At 41.7% G+C, this 24,783-nt stretch overlaps 1 protein-coding gene across 2 annotated transcripts in view; it reads left to right on the forward strand.

The window, feature by feature from the left end:
• LOC126183516 (serine proteinase stubble-like) overlaps nt 1-24,783 on the forward strand; it is a 225,804-nt gene that overhangs the window by 62,181 nt on the left and 138,840 nt on the right. For both annotated transcript variants that reach the window (XM_049925571.1, XM_049925572.1), the window contains exon 2: nt 8,430-8,539. In XM_049925571.1, coding sequence (XP_049781528.1) covers nt 8,430-8,539 — 110 coding nt within the window. The remainder of the gene's footprint in view (nt 1-8,429; nt 8,540-24,783) is intronic.

A 24,783-nucleotide genomic window follows, 5' to 3' on the forward strand; every position in this document is an offset into this window, starting at 1 on the left:
AGGCTTGCCGGCAGCAGGTTTCAGCCTCGTCCCCTGCTGTCATCATCATGCAACACAAACGTGACACCTCACAATACACCAGGCACCAACATTTTGCAAATACACTTAAAGCACTGCCCTCATATACCACGACGAGAGCTGCCGTTGTGCGCGTGGGAAGAAGACCCTTCTGATTAGGTGGCTGAGCCTAGCGCACGGGGTGTCCCTGCCAATAATGCTATACGACTATGCATCTTTTTCTTATTTTTAGAAATTCACATCCCGTTCACATTAACTGTTATTCAGTTCCGAAGTTATAATGCGTAGGCAAAGGAACCGAAGGGGACTGCTTCATATCCTCTTCTCCTTCTTCCTCACCCTTTCCCGTATGTCTATGGGGTTGTCATTTCCATATGGGTTATGGCAATATTATTGACAGTTGGTGAATGGATGTCCTGCCTGACGCCACCATTCCCGCCGGGACGGTATCTGTGTACCCCGTCTGTATGGGTACAGATTAAATCTCATGTTCAAATGTGAGAACTTTTTATAATTGTCTGCATCACGTGACTCGGAGGTGGAACCAGAGTACGAGCTCTGAATTTTCCTAGTAGGCTGTGGAAAGGACTGGTTCATATCCTGATAGTGAAATAAATTTTCAGCGCCAGAATTAAATCACGCGTAGCTGAAGAGTAGCTACTGTAAAGTTTATGAGCACTAGATTGGGAGACAGTGTTATGAGGTAAATTTAAAAAAAAAATCGCAAGGTCAGATTGACACGGAAATCCATTGTGGTTTCCGAAATGAGTAGTCTAAAATGCCAGTAGCGTATTTCAACCGCTTACTTGCATTTACTCCATGCACATCCAAAACAATAAAAACCACAGCCATTAACAAGCACTCATCGCAACATCCACACGTCACATCTTCACACATGTGGGTATCGCATGCCATGTGTGTAATGTTTCGATTTGTGTAGGACAGCAGTAGTTCCCTCCTAGAAATAGCTTATTTCTACAGTTTTGGAATAGAATACGACAGTAAAGAATTGCACATGAATACTAAGAATCTTGCTGTAGTGCCCATTTTGAAATACGGTAACCTGAAGATTTGAAAAAAAAGAAAAAGAGATACAGTGCGTCGTATCATACTGGGTTTATTCTGTGCTATTCGTTTTAGCTATGGGATGTAGTGTCTGATGTCAGTGAGTCAGGCAAGCACCTGAATCTCTAATTTCTCTGCTGTGTTACTCCTAATGTCAACAGCCTGCACATTGCGACCGAGCGATACGGCGCAGTGGTAAGACACTGGGTTCGCATGCGAGAGGACGATGATTAAAGTCCACGTCTGGCCATCCGTATTTACGTATTTCGTGCTTTCCATTAACTATTTGAGGCCAGCGTCGGGATAGTCACTTTGAAAAGAACACGTACTGCTGGAGTTCCAGATGGTGCTTCTAACTTACCGAATTTTAATCCCCGCTTGCAACCGGTGAGGCGCAGCTTAACGCGGCCAGCCCAGACATCCCCATTCCATTTCATAAATAATATCCTGTACGAACATCCACGTTATACACTCCTGGAAATTGAAATAAGAACACCGTGAATTCATTGTCCCAGGAAGGGGAAACTTTATTGACACATTCCTGGGGTCAGATACATCACATGATCACACTGACAGAACCACAGGCACATAGACACAGGCAACAGAGCATGCACAATGTCGGCACTAGTACAGTGTATATCCACCTTTCGCAGCAATGCAGGCTGCTATTCAACCATGGAGACGACCGTAGAGATGCTGGATGTAGTCCTGTGGAACGGCTTGACATGCCATTTCCACCTGGCGCCTCAGTTGGACCAGCGTTCGTGCTGGACGTGCAGACCGCGTGAGACGACGCTTCACCCAGTCCCAAACATGCTCAATGGGGGACAGATCCGGAGATCTTGCTGGCCACGGTAGTTGACTTACACCTTCTAGAGCACGTTGGGTGGCACGGGATACATGCGGACGTGCATTGTCCTGTTGGAACAGCAAGTTCCCTTGCCGGTCTAGGAATGGTAGAACGATGGGTTCGGCCAGTGTAGGAGATCGCTCCCCACACCATGATGCCGGGTGTTGGCCCTGTGTGCCTCGGTCGTATGCAGTCCTGATTGTGGCGCTCACCTGCACGGCGCCAAACACGCATACGACCATCATTGGCACCGAGGCAGAAGCGACTCTCATCGCTGAAGACGACACGTCTCCATTCGTCCCTCCATTCACGCCTGTCGCGACACCACTGGAGGCGGGCTGCACGATGTTGGGGCGTGAGCGGAAGACGGCCTAACGGTGTGCGGGACCGTAGCCCAGCTTCATGGAGACGGTTGCGAATGGTCCTCGCCGATACCCCAGGAGCAACAGTGTCCCTAATTTGCTGGGAAGTGGCGGTGCGGTCCCCTACGGCACTGCGTAGGATCCTACGGTCTTGGCGTGCATCCGTGCGTCGCTGCGGTCCGGTCCCAGGTCGACGGGCACGTGCACCTTCCGCCGACCACTGGCGACAACATCGATGTACTGTGGAGACCTCACGCCCCACGTGTTGAGCAATTCGGCGGTACGTCCACCTGGCCTCCCGCACGCCCACTATACGCCCTCGCTCAAAGTCCGTCAACTGCACATACGGTTCACGTCCACGCTGTCGCGGCATGCTACCAGTGTTAAAGACTGCGATGGAGCTCCGTATGTCACGGCAAACTGGCTGACACTGACGGCGGCGGTGCACAAATGCTGCGCAGCTAGCGCCATTCGACGGCCAACACCGCGGTTCCTGGTGTGTCCGCTGTGCCGTGCGTGTGATCATTGCTTGTACAGCCCTCTCACAGTGTCCGGAGCAAGTATGGTGGGTCTGACACACCGGTGTCAATGTGTTCTTTTTTCCATTTCCAGGAGTGTATTTTGTCTCTAGGATACACGAGTATGAACCACAGTACTCAATAGTGTAATAGGAGAACATCTGCTGCAAAGTAAGTGTAATGGGGGAATTGCATGTTGTAGTTAACCACACTCGGTCTGGAAACATGAGAGTACTTGCATATCATCGAAGCTTTTTTCGCGCAAACATCGAAATGGAGGGACATATGATGTAAGCAGCAGGTATTGTTCAAAAATTAGTGTAATATGAGAAGTTCCTACGGAAATATGAGGCTTCCAATTCAGCCTCACCGTTCCTCTGCTGGGTCTGAAGCTTGCGTAATGTCATAATATAACACCTGCTTTGTACTTTTGACAACTGTCAAAAATGACACGAAGTTTCACTCTTATTCTTCTATAGAAAGAAAGAAACACGTGACCTATGTTAACAACATAATACACAAAAGAACTTAAGCTCCAAGGTGATTTATGGACGTGACTCCATCTACAAGTAAGTATAATATAAAATCTCACAGTACTATTACATAGACGTAGAATAAAATTATGTATAAATATAACTGCAGCAGGAACAGTTGACAACGGCACATATGCCTAAACAAGCTTGTGAACTTACGCAACCAACAAGGAATAAACAATTTTCAGCTAATTTTGTCAAATATATAAAGGAAATGTCATCGAAAGACACACAGGTTGTGTAAACATTTTGAGAATAATTTTGTTGTTCGTGTTAAACAATATATATACTTTTAATCGGCATTTATTTCTTGACAATATACTGCTGTCCAAGACATCCTAGTTTTGAAGTATGGAGATGAGCTGTTGTTACGTTAAAACAATGTTACGTCTGCAGCTGTGGGAGACGTCCTCGAGGGCAGCACGAGACATTAGGAAACAATATGACGCTACCAAGGATACGTCCTAACAATGCAGAAGTGCCAGTGACTGATCGTTCCATGCAAAAAAAGACGCAGGATTTTTATCACATCGATTTCAATAGTCGTGTGACAGAGGCTGAAGAAACGTACCAGAACTTACTCTCTATCTCTCTAGCCAATTATGTACTTACAGACATAGGATGACAGACGCGAAAGGTTATAACTGCGCGGGTACAAGTGCAAGCCGTATTAAGGAACGCAAGTACAGGACTCGCTGGCATTGTTCTACATCAGGGCGGGTACTTCATTGATACTTCCGCTTTCTTAAGTTTCTATATGTATCAGTTTCAATTTTCCTTTAGCAAGAAAACCTGTTGTACATTTCAATCACGCCTGTAACAGATTTTGTTAAACAATAACGTGGATTATGCTACTGTATTCCTTATTTTCTCAATAAACACTGTGTGAAATTAAGCTGCATCGTGTACTACAATTTAATATCGTTTGCAGTAAAACTAAATACGCAAAGGAGGTGAAAGTTTCTATTCTACACCGCTTCCGCGGATAGACCTTCATGAATGGCGGCGATTTTCGATTATGGAGGTTGATCATAATGAGAGGCGTGAAGCGAACAGGTTATGGGTTATATATTTAATTAAAGCGTATTTATATGCATCCGTATTACCGAAACTTTATTAGCAGTAGTTTTTTCCTGTTCTCATCCATACCCAGTTCCAGCCTTAAACAGAAAAGGAAACCGCTACATACTTGCACTGTCATACAGATCACGCAGGGCGTAGCGTCTTCTCGTGCTATGAATATTCATTTGCTCCATTGTTTTGCTGCTTATTCCGAATGGCTATCTACCAGTCCGTCACCAGTTTATTTCACATCTCCATGGGAAACGTTAGGTACGTCGTGGCTTCATAAACAACTGAATTGCCATTTTTATGTGCATTTGACTTCCAGATGGGATGCAGAATACTCTCTCTCTTTTCTCTTCTCTGTCCAAATCCAAGCGAGATGAGAATGGACCCGTGGAAGTCATGACTTTAAATGCTTTAGATGGAATTTTCACACCCAGTGTTAATCGTACAGACAAAAGAGTACTTATAAATCATGCTCATAGTTGAAGAATTGGGTCTAATTTTATTTAATGCTGAGGCAATATTGTCCCAGTCGAAAGTATGTGTATAGTCTACCTAGGGTATGTACGTTTACCGGTATTTAGGTGCGTTTAGAATGAAGTCTATCACTTACACGTCACTTATTGAAATGTGCCTGACACCGATGCGACTATGCTACGCTGCACCACCTTCGTGCGTATTTCCCACTCCTTTGAAGCCGCCGCGAGTTCTGACGCAACAAAACATCTTCCTGAAAGTAATCGCCAATCAAAACTCAGTTTTTCGTGTTCACTAAACACGCCTTAGCACTGCTTATAAGTTTTCAAGAGTGGGTAAAGAGTGGGACGACTTGACACCGTGCATCTTCGAACTACTGGATAATATTATTTCATGACGGCCGCGTCATACTCTAGCGTACAGAACATCGTCGTCCTCGTTTTATGTACAGGTATAAATGTAATGAAATTTTAAGACTACATTTTGAACGTATTTGTTTCAGCCGATGTACTGCTAACTGGAGGTCGTCTTCAGTTTCTTGTATTGCTACTCTATCATCTGCGATTAATGCGTTCATCTAATTTGGTCCTGGATAATTATCTGATTTCCAATTTTTTAGGACATTATCAATATCAATGTTAAAAAGAGTGGTTTAAATGGACATTTGTATTACCCCTTGATTGTTTTTTTATCTCTTTTGCCTTTTCTCTCCTGTATTTAATACCATTTTGTTCCACGAAATAAGCTTTGGTGGGTACCCACTGTCATCACTATTGCCCACAACTTATATCGGAAAACGCAATAGAAGACTTTTTCAAGATTCAAAACTCTACGTTTTTATGTGAGTAGTTTTATTGTAATGATATTGTCACGTCGCGAATGTCCTTTTCTAAATCCACTTTGATCATCTTGGAGAAGTGACTCAGATAGAACTGTTTTTCTGTTGCTCAAGAGTTTTAGGTAGACATTGCATATGAGGAGTACAAGCACAGTTTATTACTACTCCACACGACAGCTTCCACTCTCTTCTGCACCTGACGGGAAAGATGTCATGTAACGTGTCCGCTTAGTATGTGGTCGATCGAGAGGACTTTGGAGAATGAGTTACAACCTAGCCTTATTTGAATGGACAGTTGTGACCTTATGAACTAATCATTCTAAAATGAGGTTTCACTCTGCAGCGGAATGAGCGCTGACATGAAACTTCCTGGAAGATTGAAACTGAGCCGGACCGAGACTCGAACTCGGGATTTTGGTATTTGTGGAAGGACAGATGCTTTAAGGAAAGAGAGGCTTGCGTGTCATGCGACACTGTAGGTTCCGATCCAAGTTTTGATACTGGCGGGGGATCTCATGGAAGTTACAGTCTTTCCCCTAACTTTCTGTCACCACCATCTTTAACGTGCCATAGATGCTTAATATTATCACAGTGATAATAATAACCATAAACTATTTCAGTATAATAATAACAATTTATTTCTTCGCTATGGCATAACTTCGAAGAAATTCCATTACAGAAAACTATAGCATCTATAAAAACATTCGTCCGAAAATTTGAGAAGTACATGTGTCACACAGTTTGATTTAATAACTACTAGCGACGAACTCCGGCTCTGCACAGGTAGCACTCAGAACCTACGACCGGACGACTTGTCTGGCGTAGCGGTAGTAAATTACGTACACAAACCTTCCTCGTGAACAAGTCCGCCTATTAGCGAAAACAGTTTTAAAATCCTTACAGTAGTTCCTGCCTTCACATACAGACAGCGAAACGCGGTGTAGTAGTTTAATTTACAATAAGTGTAGATAACGGCTGTAGACGCTCACAATTTTAGCAGTATCAAAATTTACATAATGTAAAATCAAAGTGTGCATTCAGCATGATCGATATTTGACATAGCATTGTAATTAATGAACACAGGTTTGCAGAATATGACTACTCGAGAGGGTAAATCAAAAGAATACTTTTTCTTTCAGACCTTTCTGCCTATGTTCCACAAGTGAGTCCTTCAGTATTTTTTTGCTACTGAGGCGATGGTATTTTCCCTTTCTGTCTCGGGTTACTCATCTACCTGTGGTTTATCCGTCCTGCCTGTGGACTCTGGAGCTGCGTCGTATTTGTTGTCGACAGCAGGTACGATTGCCTGTGCCTGGCTGGAAGGTTCTCCATAGGCGATAAGGATGCTAGCACATCCACGTGGACAAAAAAATTGAAAAGTAACTTGTAGTTTCCTAGAATTTCCTACCATTTCTGAGAGTCATAGCTTTTATGCGACTTTTTTCTCCCAAAAGTTAGCTGATGTATTTCGAAATTTATTTACTATTTGGTTAAAAGTATCCGGACACCCATTTGTAAGGGGAAATTGACCACTACATGTCATGTGAACCGTACTTGCCAATATAAAAGGCGGTACGGAATATTGTGTTGTCAGTAGAGAAACACTAATAGCAGGATGGGTGGGTCAGGAGCGCTCAGTTAATTCGAATGTGTGCTAGTCATCCATCATTAACATCCCAACCCTTCTCAAGCTGGTTAGCTCGACTGTTGGTGATATGACTGTGGGAAACAACCTCTGCTTAACCAGGACCAGGGAGACCCCATTTACTGATGGACTGGGGCCGTCGACCATTGCGGAGGGTCGTTGTACAAAATCGCATAAAATCAGCAGAAAGAATCACTCGTGAGCTCCAAAGCGCTACGAGCAGTCCAGCTAGCACAATGACTGTGCGTAGGGAATTAAAAAGAATGGGGTGACACGGTCGAGCCACTCCTCGTAAGTCACACTTTTATGTAGTAGTCAGTGCTTAGCGGCTCTTGAAGAGATGAAATGAACGATGCCACTGGATATGGGACGGCTAGAAACGAATGATTTGGAGTGGTGAATCATCCTATATGTTACGGCAATCCGACGGAAGTTTTTTTGTTTGGCGAATGTCTGGAGAACGTTACCTGCCATCACGTGTAGTGCCAACAGTGAATTAAGGACGAGTTAGTGTTACAATATGGGTGTGTTTCTCGTGGTTAGGTTGTGGTCCAGAATGCTATCTCCAGAAGGATATGAACACATTTTACAGCATCCTACAGCGTGACAATGCGCCCTGTCATAAAGTAGCATCTGTGACACTAACAATCCTGAAATGGATTGGCCTACCCAGAGGCCCGATCTTAAGTGAATGCGTCAGAACGTCGAATTTGCTCCAGAGTCCAATGTCGAACATTATTACCTTCTGTGGTTTCGCTTCTTGTGGAAGAATGGGCTTCCGTTCCTCAACAGACATTTAGACTACTGTTCACAGTGCCCCTAGCAGAGTTCATGTCGTCAAAAAGGCAAATGGTGGACACACCTCTTACTAGTTTCCACTAATAGGGGTCCGGATAGCCTTGACCAGATAGTGTACATGTAAAAACACGAACACTTTTCGCTAAAGCATTTTGGGGGAGGAGGGGAATCGTGGCCCCCATGACTCTCCCACCTCCCCTCGGATCTGCGCCTGTGCAACATGAAGGTTATATAGCAGAGAGTTTGCTTTGTTGCAGGCCGGCAGCCGGCCACATGGCGGCTCTCCTGGCTCTGGCGGTGCTGCTGCACTCGGCCGCGCCTGCGCCCTCCCCCTCGTCCGTTTGGAAGCCGCACATCAGCAACGCAGGTAAGCACACACTCTTCTAACTCTTTTCTTCAATTGGACAGCTGTACGATCCGAGGAGTTAATATGTTATTGCCAAGCACCGTATCCTTCTATATGTTCTTCCACTTGTAGCTGTTTTCTCTCGGTGGCTGTGGTGGTCTCACATGTAGAGCGCTAGAGTCCAGCCATGGATGTCCTGGATTCAGTCCCAGGCGAGTTCAGGGATTTTTCCTCGTGATTTTGTGGGAACTGTTATAACTTATTCAAGAACGGATCTTTCACTGTGCAGCAAAATTTTCAGACTGGCTTTACTGTTAAGATCAGGCTCTATAGCAAGAAGTTGACCACTTTGTAAAAAAGACAGTAGTTGCTTATACTTAAAGATACTAAAATACCATTTATATAGTATTACATTTAGTAGTCTGTCTATGCGAATTCTGGCCCACCTTGCTTACATATCAAAATTTTTTATTTGTTTACGTCATGTGATCCAAGGAAATGACAGTTTAGTACATGAAGTAAACATTGTACTTTTTTACATTGCTCACATGTTTTGCAAACATTTGAGACCTCGAAAGAACACTGTGACACTTGACAAGCATCAAAGAAGTGGGAAATAATTCATCTAAGGCTCTGTTATGTCCTAAGCAATTGTCGTATCTTCATCTAACTTTGGACACTTACAGGTGCAACTGTCTGTTGGTCACAGCAAGCGACAGTGGCATAATTCAGTAGTTGAATTTATTTTCTATTTTGAAGTTTTGCGGAATAATATCTGAAATAATATTCATCTTCAGCAACTGTGTATTATTAATTTGTTAATTACATTGCATAAGCAAATGCTGTCTTTTTAACTATTTATAGAGAGTGTGTTTTCTACTTGTTTGCATATTTCATAGGAAGTTTACCTGTCTGTATAGCAAGTTATGTATTTAGTTAGATGTGTTAATGCACGAAAACAGCATTGTTGCACAATCATATTTGAGACACCAATTTTGACAGGTGTGTGTGTGTGTGTGTGTGTGTGTGTGTGTGTGTGTGTGTGTGTATGATAAACGTATGTGTGTGTGTGTTTTGCGGAATAGTATTTAAAGTAAAACTCATCTTCAACAACTGTATATTACTGATTCATTAATTAAATTGTGTAAGCAAACGACAGTTTTTATCTATTTATGCAGAGTATGCTTTATACTCGTTCTCATATTCCAGTGAATGATACACATTTTTCAATGAAATTTATGGATATAACTGGTTAGACAGTACATAAACAGGAATGAAAACGTAGTTGAAAATATTTTTTCACCGTAGTGGCATTTTGTGCAATTCAGATCGAGGTTACATATTTTTTAAGTGTGTTCTTTTAATGATGTATTTTAGATGTAGAAATGCTGCAAGTGCAGGAAGATTGAGCACTGCCAAGATGGGCTACATTGTAACTGGATGTTTTATTTTAATGGTGGCTAAGATGCTAACTTCTGATTGGAGGGGCTGCAAAACACAAGTTGCCTTGTTTCAAAATTTTAATTTTTTTAACTTCCTGCTAGCACAACAGGGTTAGTTTTGTCAGCTTGGATTTTGATTGGCTTTTCCATTTTAATACTAGGTTGTTTTAAATTTCCAACTAGCACTGGGTTAGTTCTGCCATCTTGGATTGTGATTGGCTGTTTCATTTTAATACTAGGCTATGTTTGACTGCAGATGGATGGAGAGAGGCGAGAAAGGATGTGGCTTGTCACATGGTGGATAATGTGGGGACATGGCTGCTGGCACCTTGGATTTTGTGATATCATGTGTAGGTGAATAACCTGGCTCATGTGATGTAGACAAATTAAAGCTTTTTGGCTTGTGAGTGAAGTGGGCCAGAATGCCCATAGATATACTACTAAGTTTTGCAAGATTTAATTGAAGTTACGAGTAGGGGCGCCATGATATCACTGCATACACACATAGTAAATGCTTTGCAAGACATCCTCTTTGGTCAGAATTATTAGCACAGCATATACAATGCGATCAGTGACGCCCATTTGGGATTTTACGCACATGTTGTAAGGAATATGAAAAATGTAGAGTATTTAAATCAGATGACCTCTCATGCCAGGAAATGAACACACTACATACCACTTACATCAGTCCCGGTCTTATGATGACATGTACCAGCGAACCATTAACATGCATCCATATGTTCATTTGGGCAGCAAGAGAAACTTCTTTGAGCAAATCTATATTAAAAAAAAAACTGAAGTAATTCTGAGCAATTAGTTTTTGTCGAAAATGATACAGTACTTCCTATGGTCCCCTATATTAGTGGTCTAACATTCCCCATTCAATTTTTCTCGTCTCACACAGTTGCATATTTCCATAGTGTCAGAAGCACGAAGAGGATAAGTTGGACACACATTGAAATTAATCGTTATATAGTTTACAGAATTTAACTCGTGGCTGTCAATCCTGTGGTATGCTTTTATCTTGTAACAGCCATTATAGCCTTATAGTTCGACACGTTCCATACTGTTACGTGTGAGATTCGTCCTGGCAGCCGAAGCAACGCAGGTCTCCCAAGATTCTCAGCGAGTCTCTTCTAGACGGTTTACATGATCACAGCTCCTATCGTATTATATGCGGCCCTATAGCGCAAAACGCAGGGATGACATATCAGACGTGACTTGCAGCGTTCCGGATAAAAGTTTTCCGTTATGTGATACTTCAGTTTCTCTAGGGATATTAGCTGATCGAACAGTCCATAAATGTGCTCCCGGTTTGTGCCTGCTGGACACTGTGAACCAGCAGTAAACCGGTGGCCTCTTCGATCATTTTCGATAATGCACAAATCGGGTGTCGCCAGTCACGTCTATTAAATCCTTATTTAACTGTCTTGATGTTTCCCGACGTGTCAGACCTCGAGCGTACTACCACTAATTATTTATCTCTGTGTTCACTATTACGCAAAGTTCAGAACACGCAACTATTACTCTTGGTATATTGCCACAAGATTGCATGAATATTTTGTGGCTTCTCTATTAAGTATGTCCACCCTTGGTAGCTGAGCGATCAGCGAGACGGAATGCCATACCAAACGGCTCGGGTTCGATTCCCGACTGGGTTGGAGATTTTCTCCGCTCAGGGACTGGGTGTTGTGTTGTCCTTATGATCATCATTTCATCCCCATCGACACGCAAGTCGCCGAAGTGGCGTCACCTCGAAAGACTTGCACCATGCGAACTGTCTACCCGACGGAAGGTCCGCGCCACACGGCTATATATATATATATATATATATATATATATATATATATATATATATATATATATATGTTAAGTATAGTCAAAGGTTAAGATATCTATAGAGACGTGGTTATCAGAGGGGTATTATTGACAAACAAAAATAAAAAACCACCAAACTTGCTTCAGACTGATGACACGATGCATTCTTAAAATCATAGTACTGTAAGTCATTTCTCGCATAGTGTCAACGTCAGACAACAGGCCTACATCTGCATTAATATCTGTGCTTGGATACAGCTATCTGACTCATGCCCTGAGCTTCTTGCTGTGCGCTCTCTCGTCCTACTTCTAACGCGTATGCTACTCTGCTTCCGAACCCCAAAGTTAGTCTGCAATTAAAATTGTCGAGCAGCCACAAGTCACTTGCAGCTTTTTCTTTATTTTCGCGTGTTTCACTCGACCAAAGTGAGCATCTTCAGAACTGTGAACGTGTTACACCACCGATAAGAGCCATTTCCCAGTCTTACGATGACATGTACCAGCGAACCATTAACATGCATCCATATGCATGCATTCACAAATTCAACTTATTATCATGATGAAAGTTGAATCTGTGTATTTATCTTATTGTATGATAGTGTAACACTTTGTATTTCTACAGTTCTGAAGTAAAGCATGTAAAAAAAAATTACATGCCAGTTGTGGCTACTGTAAAATTTCAATTTCTAACTGACGCTGTTCCCCTGCAGGCAAATGCCTACGCTCGCGTTAAGTTAATCTGTACCACTTACATGTTGCACTTAGATCAACGTGGGAATTGTGATACAGCAGCTGCACACTCTCTTAGTCCAGTTTAAGATATTATAACAAAGAAAACCGATAAGTATAAAAGAGAACACAAAACGAATCATGGTGGACTGGGCTATGTGATGAAGGACTTAACATTTTCTAAGAAATGTCTTAAAACTGATCTGCATATAAAATAAAAATAATAAAGAAAAAACAGTTTTTTTTAACGCTGGAAAGGTGCTGATCGAACAATAATAAATGGTTTAGACGTAGAAGCTGTATACCCCAACCACTAACTTTCCAGATAAGCCATGTTACTGCGTAACGTGTGGTCCGTCTCAGATAGATACTGAACGTATCATATAGCTTTATAGAAGAAGCATGAAGGTGATAGACTGTTGCGCTGTACGTTTCTGTAGCTATGCTGATGAAAACGAATATACAGAAACAGAGAACAGGCCTCAGGGTAGTCTACGACAATCATACAATTCCATTCCGAATGCACTAAGGGGTGCATCCGGTCTCTGTCGGTTGCTGCATCGTACCTGACCGTATCAATGGTGTTATTACACTAGTACTGCGAAGCCTGTTATCAGTTTTACGTAACGTGGCCGTAATTGCGATCTTCATCAAATCTCACATTATGTGCAGTTTCACTTCATTTTCGCTAGTCTTACATGGCGTTTAAATTCAAACCTGTAGCTTAAGATACAAATATTCGATCACCTTTAGCTGACAAACGTAGTTTCTCTGTGAAAGTGATGATAGTGTGTTCTCAAAACGATGGTATTTAACACAAGCGAACGAAAAATCTCTTTCCAGCTTCAGATATCTTTTACATTGTACATCTTCTAGAATATCTTGACAACAGTGTTTACCTGTAATCGTTCGAAGAAATGGAAGTTAAAGTGCAAAGTCGCTTCGACCTGTTCTTGTGTTCTTTACGTATATCTCATGAAATATTTTGTCTTTTTTTAAGCTTCTGACATTGCAGATTGTTCCAAATTTCTATCACACAATGACTTGGACAATTACGAGTGACGATCCTCGTATACTTCCCTTTATTCCTTGGAAATATCCCTCTAGTTTATCGTTATATGGCTTGCAAATATTAAAGCAATATCCCGCAACAGGCTATAGAAGCTTTTATAATCTATCTGTTTCGCAGAAAAATCGCAGATTCTAAACATTCTACAAACTAAATAAAGCCTGCTAGGTTTTACCGGCGAGTGAAGATATCTGACTGTTTCTTTGCATTCCTGTATGCGTTGTTGCTCTCAGTTACTTTTAGGAAAAGACTGACTACAGTTTTAACTGATTAATATTGTTACGATAATTTTAGTTTTCATGCAGAGCCAGTTGCCGGTCTCTGCAGAAAACTAAAATCTTTTGGAGATCTGAATGGGTGCTTACGGGATGATCTTTCAATAACGTGTCTTTGGTGGCAACTGCATAACCTCTGAGAAGTTTGAAGCTACAAATAAAATAATTTGCAAAGTTTTAACAAACGTAAAGATCGTATCACACATGAAAACTCTATATTTTCAATGTCTGTTAATTGTACTCTGTACGGAGCAACGTGCTGCGTTCTGTCTGTGCAAGTATCTTCTGGAAGAAAGGAAAGAAGGTTAGAACATGGTGCACCGCCGAAATCGTGTTAAAGAAAGGGGGAGTGCTACCCTGAACTGGATGTGGGACTGGAGAAGAATTGTGCGTTGACCTATGGTAGGAAGTATCACGGAATTCTCCACGTGTGGGAAACCACGGCAAACTTAATTCAGGATTACCCAAACAGGAATCTGAACGCAACTACTGAAATGAGTGTTCCGCTTTCAACATCGCACCGTCTCTCTATAAAAGACGTCTTCAACCGATTAACAACTGCAGCTGAATCCCCATATGAACGTCGCTTCCTTAGTAAGTATCAGTGCGAAACTGAATCGAAAGCTTGCCGGAATTCAAGAAACACATCGTATTCTAAATTACCATGAAGTATTCCCTTTGTGATATCATGGGTGAAGCGTGCAAGTTGGTATTTTCGTAATGGGTCATTACATTTGCACTGGGAATATATTCTACGATTCTGCAGAAGAAGCTCATCCGTGGTAATGGGCGGCAGTTGCGGGGGCCAGTTTTGCTGCCTAACTATCACTCCACTACGCTGTTGTGATGCGCTTTTGCTGTGAGGAACATCAGTGCACATGTTATGCTGCTACTATATATGCCTTGCGTAAGATACCTGACCAGAAAAATTGTTCAAAAGATAGATCTGACAAAGAATCTAAGTTATTACTTCCCTCGTATAATCCGCAGCTGCAAAAGAGTACAACTTTTGCTTATGAGCTTCCTTAGTACTTACGGTGTCCGAACACAAGACAAAAAGGAGGGGATTTATATTCGTCCGCAACTCGGACGCTAGGAATACGAAAAAGACTTCCAAAAATGAAAATAAACATAATTTACACCCGCTTATTTCTTACATGATGTTCGGTTATCTTGTTGCAGAATATACTTCTGTAACTGTTTAGAGTATACATTGTTTTACATGCTACTTTCTAAACGGATTTCTCAGAGGTACTGGTGGATGTGAAGAAGAAAATTCATTTTCTCTTTCTAACTTAAGAAAGCTCTCACCGCAGAACCGGCTGAAATTCTTTGATTCCAAATGATGAAGAGGGTCTCGACTAGAAGCTTACAAAATTCTAAGAAATATTCCGGGAATTCTCGCCGCAGGTATGAATGAAAATGTCTCACTTTTAACACATGATAATCAACAGGCTCGGTAATTAGCTGCTCATGTACATCTTAACGGAACTAATGAGACTTTTGTTTCAAAGTTGTCTGGTCCCTCCATCATTTTGATAGATGTAATGATAAATGCTTCTCATATTGTAGATCGAATCCCACGAAGTAGTGATATTCGTGAGAATGTCGATGAACCGACTTTCACATACCGAAGAAAACGTAGAGACATATTTTTATTTTGTTGTTCCTGAACAAAAAAAAAAAACTCTTACATTCATAAAACAAAATCTATATAGGGAAAACTGTGCGCTGGAGCTACCTGTCAAAGGTGAACTAATTATTGTAACTCGACGCTTTCCATACGCATTGTATTCTACGGCTAAATTGTAAACAACTACATACAAATATGTTCTTTAGCCATAAAATCTACGCTTTCGCGTAGTCGTCATAAACCGAGAAAGAGAATTCCAGGAACATGTTCTGAATTGAAGCGTGGTGGTTTCCTGAGCAGAAACGATTTTGTTAATGTACTAAGTTGTATACCTTCCTTTAAGGAACGTTATTTACTGTAGAATACGTTATTCAGTTTTATGTATGAGTTCCACACCATCTCTACACTACCACTTTGTGTTTGGGTTTGGAAGCGCCCATTACGTGAAAATCAATTTACAACGTTTGTAATATCGTCAGTGCCACTTTCAACATCATTAGAGAGATACTTGTTATCTTTATTTGCGACACGCTGCGGACTGTAATCTGTAATGAGGAGGAAATGGCTTAAAGTTGCTACCGGAACATCTTCGCTAAGGATCTGTCTGGAGTACCGTCTTCACTCTAGCATCGCTGCAGTAACCACATCATCCCAGTTCCTATCTGAAACTCCTTTACTCACAATTACAAAGGAAGATAAGTTTGAGCTTAACGTTGATGCCATTAGAGACTGTGAATGAACCTGAACTGGACAAGAACGGAGAAAAAAATTATACGTTACTTTACACACGTTACGTCAGAATGTTAGGGAAGCCACAAAAACCTTAATCTGTCTGGCCAATGGACCTTTGAATCCCGCTCTACTCTAATGCGAGTCCACCGCCTTTACTACAGCGCTATATCACATGGTTCACCCCTGACAAACCACGAGATTAAAGATGTAATTGCGTGGACTTCAAAGCTCAGAGTCAGCTGGCATAAACGTTTTTAGGCTATGGGACTGCCTCATATTGTAAAAGACAGTGTTAGCCTTCTTTCTGCGTCTGAAGATCGATTTCACCGGCAATATTTTTTTACAATGTTGCGCGGTATCATACCCAGAAAACTTGAATGTCAACAGGATGAACGATGTACGTCGAACGAATGAGGAAATAATTAGGACTATCTTGAACACGCGCAAGTAATACGAACGCCAAGTTAGAAATTCTACTCTTCAGTGCAATATCCTGATGACACACATGGATACATCTTTTAAAATAACATACAGCTAATACTACAGGGTTATACAGATAGATTTACATGGTAGTCAGTTTGTGTAATATTACGATACCATAATTTGTGTTTTCTTGTTTTATTGGACTTAATCACGAGATAATGTACTTCCGAAACATATTGTGGGAAAATAAATCTCACATTTTCGACAACTGGTGCGTAACATTCTCAGTACTTACTCAACCACAAATGTTTAATTGGATTTCTCCCTAAAACAATAGTTGCTGGTCATCATCCTTGACTAAGAGAAATCAACAATAACCCAAGCAGGAAAGGCAAAATTCTTTGTAAAGAACAAAGCGCAATAAATTACTGAAGATTATATCGTATCATACTCTCTCGAATGGAGTCATGTAGTTGGAATACATAATGCTGTCAGGCCAGATTGACCCAAGCTTTGGTTGTGCTGGGCATCAGGAACCACTTGCAAAATCATATCCGCCGGCGGAAGTAGTACTGTTTCCAGAGTATACACTGTACATAAAACACATCTTCATATTCGTCAACTAACATCAGACTGTGCCTCTACACCCAGAGAAATCTTCTAATCAGTGGCAACTGCATTTGTGTTCAAATGCCTCAACAAATTCCGTTCATGGTGATTTGGATGAGTGTGGATGGAGACTGCAATTTTTTGCAACGTCTGCCTGTCATACCTCACTATCATCTGACACAGGGCCAGAAAAAGTCATACCAGGACGCCAGAACGCATCACAAAGTTTTAGTTTATTTTTCTTGTATCAATTCAAAATTTGCGTAGGTAACTAGCTACAACTGTGAGATATTTATAGCAAAGTATTTTTATTTGCTATCAGCTGTATATATTATATTTATTCTTGACCAGTTTCTGTTATTTCAGCCATCATCAACTGCAAGGGTAATTATAACATCTGAGGGTTTAGAAATGCCTATTTCCCCACAGAAAACACTTTCTTATACCAAATGTAAAAATGACAAAACATGGACTGCAACGTAACCAGATTTTGACAATAACTTGAAAAACGTAGGCCTGAGATGGCAGTCGCCTGTCAACTGTCAGGAGTGTATCTACCAATCACCTAAGTTTTTCAAGATATTGTCAAATTCTGGTTACGTTGCATTCCACGTTTTGTCATTGATACATTGGTATACAGAAGTTCAAAAATGTTTCAAATGGCTCTGAGCACTATGGGACTTAACATCTTAGGTCATCAGTCCCATAGAAGTTAGAACTACTTAAACCTAACTAACCTAAGGACATCACACACATCCATGCCCGAGACAGGATTCGAACCTGCGACCGTGGCGGTCGCGCGGTTCCAGACAGAAGCGCCTAGTCACCGGCCGGCCACTAATGAGGTTTTGAGTCCTCATTCGCAGCTGAATTCCAAGGAAAACCTAGTGCTATTCATCAGCAAGACAATTTACCTTACTGTTCAGCTCGTTCCGTCTTATAGGCTCCATGAATTTATGCTACTATTTGTTGTTCGACATATATACCTGTTCATCCATCTAATTCACTAGATATGTAGCTGCATGATCTTTTCTGCAGCCGTCTTTGCAAACGCGTGGATTGCTAGAAAGAACGGTGAATTCTGTGCTACTGCAATATTCAGAGGTTACGTGACTTTAGCTCCGACAGGATTCCTTCTCCTATGCTGTTCTCTCACTCTGAGGATGCTGAAGTGGCATTTTTGTACGCTTGAAAGTCAAATTTTCCAACATGAGTTCAACGACCAGTAACTTTTTCAAACGTAACTAGCAGCTTTTATGTGCAATGCCGTTATGAAGGAACAAACTGTTGTCATTTAGCTTTTCACCTCCCTCATTGAGATCGTATGGGTGTATTTCTGCCACATCAAACTCAATACTACATTACTGCATAGATAATTCGAGCCTCATCGAGGAGAGGCAGATGTAGTAGGTAATCAATACAAGTAAGTCCACCGTAAGCAATGCACAGTACAACCACACAGCAGTCCAAGAAGTACTGCACGAATAGTGGATGTTACACCCTAATTTTTCTTCCATCCTTCGCTCTGTAAGTGGTAGCCGGATTCCACCTGAAGCCGTAAGTCCAAACAGTCAGCGTAGAATACAAATCCTACGCCAATTAGAAGTGCCGCTGGTACGCAAGTATATCTGTATTTCTTACCGGATTGTCGAGAAACGAGCTGGTATGGCAGTCGGTTGCAATCCCAACGCCGTGTCACACTATTGCGTCATACTATACTCCAACGGCGCCATTGGTAAGAGGCTAGAAGAACTCAGTGGTGTGGCGCCGCATGGGCATCGTATTTCGAGTTCTCATCAGACGATATCCTTTCATCTGAAAGACTCTCCCACTCAGAACGTAACAGACCCGAAATCAAAGGTATATGATCGGATCTTCTCATAATCATTGACGCTGTAACCTAATGATATTTCTGGTTTCTCGTGTGATACTCTGTTTTCTCATCTGTTTGCATTCAATGAACGTACACGAACGCAAAACTCAGTGGTAGGAAGGTGACAGTTATATTGATTCTAAATATTACCCACATGGGGCCTGATATTTTTCCGGGTGCGCGTGCTTCTCATATATACGTGATAACTGTATATTAAACATTGTCATTCCATTTTTGAATCTGTATCGCTCAGTAGTCAAAGAATTTCAGTCCGACGGATACGCTTCGTTTGCCCGTTGGCTGAAAAATGAGAAATGTCAACGAAAATCGTCAAAATAGCCTGTTGACAGTGGAGTTACACAACATTGCTCGGACCTTAACTTGTCTGTGCAATGACATATATTTTATCACAATGTAAGCACTTCAGTTAGCGCTCAGACTTCATTTTTATTTGGCGGCGGATGCGGATAACAACTGGGAGCAGCCATTCATCAGTGTAACGTTAGAAAACTCTAAGTTTCTGAGGGTCCCGAGGCATTGTTCGTGAAAAAATTTCCCGTCAAAGAGGACAGGTAGAATAAAAGGAAGAGGAAACGCAGAAAATAATGTTTGCGTTATTCGTATAGTGATTCAGAATCAAACTCACCACGCTTCACATTTCTCACACAGCGCTTCAGAAACTGCACTCACGTTTGGGAGGAACAAAGTTCAGATATTTGCGCATCCTTTTTACGACAATTTTTCGTGGCTTTCATAAATCACTTAAGGCGACTGATTGCTGGAGCTGTTCCTTTCTTAATGCCGCTGCAAGTTCCCTCTATCAGCCTTGCCCAATTGAGCCGCTTTTCAGCTTCTAATAACCCGTTTATCGAAAGGACGCTAAACACTAACTTTTCATATCTGATTTCTTCCTTTCCCTATTTTACACTGACCGTACCGTCGTGGTGAATATCTAATGACTCCCGTTTCCGAGGCAGATCAGCTACTCCGTGAAAATAGTATCAGTGTTCTAAGTTCTTAATTTCCTCGGATTTCTGTTAGCTAGGAAGAGAGGAACAAGTCGGTAAAATCTCTGTCGAAACGGCTGTGTGTGGATGAGCAGAGTTGATGGTGGAGAGGCTCGCGCCACGTTGGGCGACGAGCGCGTATCCGGGTTTGCGCCGTGGCACGTTCTTGTTGTTAACAGGTTCCTCACCTCTGCCCGCGTTCGCCGAATCCTGCTCCTCACGATCTCATGTCGTCTGTTTATGCAATATCTACGCAGCAATCAGACATAAAAATTCACGAAAATTCTCCTGTTTAGACACTTGATTTGTTCCTGTTCCACGTTCCCATATTCTTAGCGATACCTTGATTCTTTTGTCTGATAACTGAAATCAGCTTCCTGCTGCGCAATACGGATTTTGTTCATTATTAGGAGGAGACACGTAATCTTTGCGAACGTAGTCTTACAGCGTAACGCGTTAAGTACTAACTAGCGAGGCCGGGAAGTGAGAAAACCTGTATCGAATCCATACTCCGGATTAATGATTTCATTGCCATCTGGCAGGTCCCAACGGTCATTTAAATGATCAGTCGCCGAACGCAGCTTCACATATTAGCAAGAAATGAAAGACAGTGTGAAGATGGAAAACAATGCAGAAGGAAGTAAAATATTCCCGAAACTTGAACGCTTTTCCGATAGTTTGATTCTTAACATTTCTCTTTCTATCAGCTTCGCTGGTTATGTTTTCAGAATTCTTTTAAGATTACGATTGTAGTCTGCAATATATGCACATGACACAGCACTTGAGACTGCTGCTAGGTACTTTAGGTATGGGAAAATTTTGTCCGGCTCCCTCTTGTGTGAGCAAAAGACTGGCTATTACATTCATCATAATGCGAGATTTCTTGCTCACCTTTGTGAAACCGAAACCTGAGAAAATGTACTGTAGCTCTTCAACTGTTTTAATAAAGTAATGCATTCAAAAAGAATGCAGCACAATGACAGAAACAATAATGTTGATTTGTAACTTCGCTTCGTTTGCAGAACTGGTTGTTGACTACAAAACTTACTTTCATACTTAAATAGAAATTTTCTGAATAGATCGTGTATCGTCGTGAGATAAAACGTCTTAATGATTGAAAAGCTTCTTCTGCCTCGATGCAGTCAGTGATGTCTGTATGTAGTTGAGTGAAAAGGAAGTTAAAAACGCAAACTATGTAGCAGATACGTGACTTTAGGCTTTCCCGGCGTATACTGCTGATGAAGGTTTCTCGGGATAGCAGATACGTTTTTATTTTAAGGAATGAAAAATTCCAGTCTTGCATTCCCAAATTCTTTTAAGAACTTACAGAGGCAAAGTGTTTTAGTGAGACGTCTACAGAATATCTACAGCGTAATATCAATTTGGGAACGTAGCTTTTGATAGAGAATAGTATACCGATTGATAAGATGAGCCATAACACGGATGAATGAACAAGGAGTCATCTACACACCCGGAAAATTATTTCATGGCTCGCCCTCTACTTTTTTACGGAAAGAAAGTTGTTACAACCGATAACAGGGCCGAAATTTCATTGATTATCCAGTGTTAAGAGCATAAAATTTTTTTGAGGTTTTGCTTATTTGCAACTAACTTGGTACTGTTTTCACAGACGGTTTTTCATTTTGCACAAAGTGACGTATACGATTTAATAATGTTGATGGAGTCTAGCGTATTTAACAATTGCAAAACACTGTTATTTTGTACTACACGTTTGTATATGGTGTAGATTGAGTTATCAAAAAGTAATCATAATTAGTTCGCTATTGAAGAGTTTTTGTTTTGAACTGCTCCATATACTACGCCTTCGGTATCGAGAGAGCCTTTGTGTTGTTCTAGAGAAGTAAAAAACGGTACAAGTGCCCATCTGGGTATCGTCTGGTCATCTAGCGTTAGGTTTCCCGTAGTTTATCTTTGCGAGTATGGCCGGTATGACTGCTTTGTAAGATCCCGCTCTGTCGTCGTGCAAATCCGAGTTTGTGCTTTGTTACTAATGACGTCATAGGTGGAGGAATAGTAAATCCTAATTCTCTTTCCTTCCCAGTATGCGAGAACTGCAGGTTGTGAGCCGTTAGCGGGTTTCACCCTCTACGTTCTGTTTGTCATTCAATCATACAATATGGCACTTCGTTCTTTATTGACTCTCCACAATCGCCAGCAGTAACACCACAGGCACAACACGAGGAAAAATTTCCAAAGCCTACGGATAAATTTCCAGTTTACGCGGTTAAGCTTCTAGGGTACATCTTCATCAGTAATGCAGTATGACATTAATATTTTACTGCCTGCCTCTTTCTACGACTGACTGTCCGAGACATCGTCTTACGTAGTTGTCAATCCAATCTCGTTCTGGAAGACAAGAACTCAGCTACAAATTTCTGAAAAACAATAAAAGTTGACCACTCACTACTCAGTTATATATTGAACGTCAGGCAGAGGTGATCAGATGTAATGTTATCGAATGAACCAACCCAGCTTTCCCGTAGAGACTGGGGAAACCATGAAAACCGTAAACAGAGTACACAAACGATGTGAACAGCACTCGTTCCGAATGAAAGTCCATTTCCTTAACCAGCCTGACCCATAACTTGGTAAATATAAATAAGGTTTCACTGACGAGAGCATACGTACATGATAAGAAATCATAACATGTTCTGTTTTAAGGATAGAAATTAAAAGAAGTAATCCGTTGATAAAGAAAACGAGCTTACCTGAATAAAGAGTGCAACAATTTCCAGGAAACATAATTCCTTAACGGTACAAGACCTCTATCAAGTTTCAATTAAACTATTTAACAAAACAAATGGCTCGGGATAAAGCACGAATATTTTTCTAGCCATTGCTACCAGTAGCATTCGCTCTAGAAATATCTGATCTGTCGTCTTCCACGTTGAAACAACAGAGTAAAAACATGAAAGAGACTACTGTCTCTTCGCAGCCGTCGTTTTGAGAGAATCCCAGCATTAACAGCATCTAATCTATTGCATCTTTGAGGTATCGCAGCACAGTGCTCGAGATTTTTGTTAGTGACAAGCGCTCTTAAGTGCCCACAGGTTTTGTACACATGAGTGTCCGAGTCATAAAAGTTGTTAGCGGCTCATGTGCCCACAGATTGCCTCAGCGGATGGACCCAGAAGTCGTCGACGTGTGGAGGCGGGACCTGGATTAGTTCACTCAGGTTCTGAACTTCTATGGTCGACGAAACTGGAAGTCGACATCTGCGGTAAGCGTGTAGATCATGGATACTGGGGCCTTTGAAACAACGAGAACGACTCCTTGCCCTGGGAGTTTTCGGCCAACATTGCTGATGATTTTTATTCAAAATTTAGGCAGTGGCTGGATCGAACTCTGGGTACAGAACTTGCGAAAGATGCTTCCCCAGACCATCGTATTAATTTACGAAAATATAAAAAAACGAACAGTATATGTATAAGGGTTGGGCAGAAATACGGGAACATCGCGAGAAATGCATGCTTGAATATAAATGGATATGCTAGCCAAGCCTGCAAGTTGTGCTGTTGGTCTTGGCCACAAACAGCAGCCGTGCAATGTCCTCAGTACGTTGCAAGTGTTAGTGGCGGTTAGAACAGTGTTCTGTATAGCTGAGAGTGCATTATTTCAGAGCTAAATAAATTAGAATATGGGCACATTGTAGGTGATCGTATGGTGGGTGCTTCAGTGACCATGGGAGCAGAAGTGTTTGCTGCTTCAAGAGGCACCGTCTGGAAGATTTAGACCACATACAGGTAAATCAGAAAAACATCGCCCGCTAAGTCACAACGCGGACAAAATTGTATGATGAGTGACTGTGACAGACGGTCATTGAAGAGGATTGTGACAAAAAATTAGAGGACGACAAAAGTCGCTGCAAAATCGAATGTAACACTCGCGATTCATATCAGCATCAAAACAACACGAAGGGAGCTCCGTAAGCAGGGAATTAACAGGCCGAGCTGAAATTTCAAAACCACTCGTCAGACATGCTAGTAACAGAAAAACGTAGTTCCGAAGCCATAAAAGCTGGACTACGGAGCAATGGAAGAAGGTCAGTTAGTCGGATGAGTCGTGATGCTCACTGTTTCCAACTTCTGGCCCAGTTTATGTCTCAAGACTGATACATGGCGGTGGTTCACTGAAGGTTTGAGAGGCCTTATCGTGGTATTACTCTGCAATATCACGTTTTTTCCAAGGATTATGCGACCAGTTTGGCTGATCAGATCTACGGCATGGTACAGTGTTTGTTCCCCAATGGTGATGCCGTGTTCCAAGACGACTAGGTCTCTCTTCACGCAGCTCGCCTCGTCCAGGACTGATTTTGTCAGCACTAGAATGAATTTTCACGTCTGTCCTGGCCGACAAAGTCACTATATCTCAATATTATAGAGCCTTTGTGGCCTACTTTGGAGAGAAGTGTGCGTGGTCACCATCGACCTCCACCATCGTTATCTGAACTTGCTACTATTTCAGACGAAGAATGGTATAATACACTACTGGCCGTGCTACAGACTAGAAACTTAGCCGAGCATTCACAGAAGGTTGGCGCCGGTGGCAACAGCTACAACGTGCTGACATGAGGAAAGTTTCCAACCTATTTTTCATACACAAACAGCAGTTGACCGGCGTTGCCTGGTGAAACG

This window comes from Schistocerca cancellata, chromosome 4 (assembly GCF_023864275.1).
Source record: "Schistocerca cancellata isolate TAMUIC-IGC-003103 chromosome 4, iqSchCanc2.1, whole genome shotgun sequence".
Lineage (NCBI taxonomy): Eukaryota > Metazoa > Arthropoda > Insecta > Orthoptera > Acrididae > Schistocerca > Schistocerca cancellata.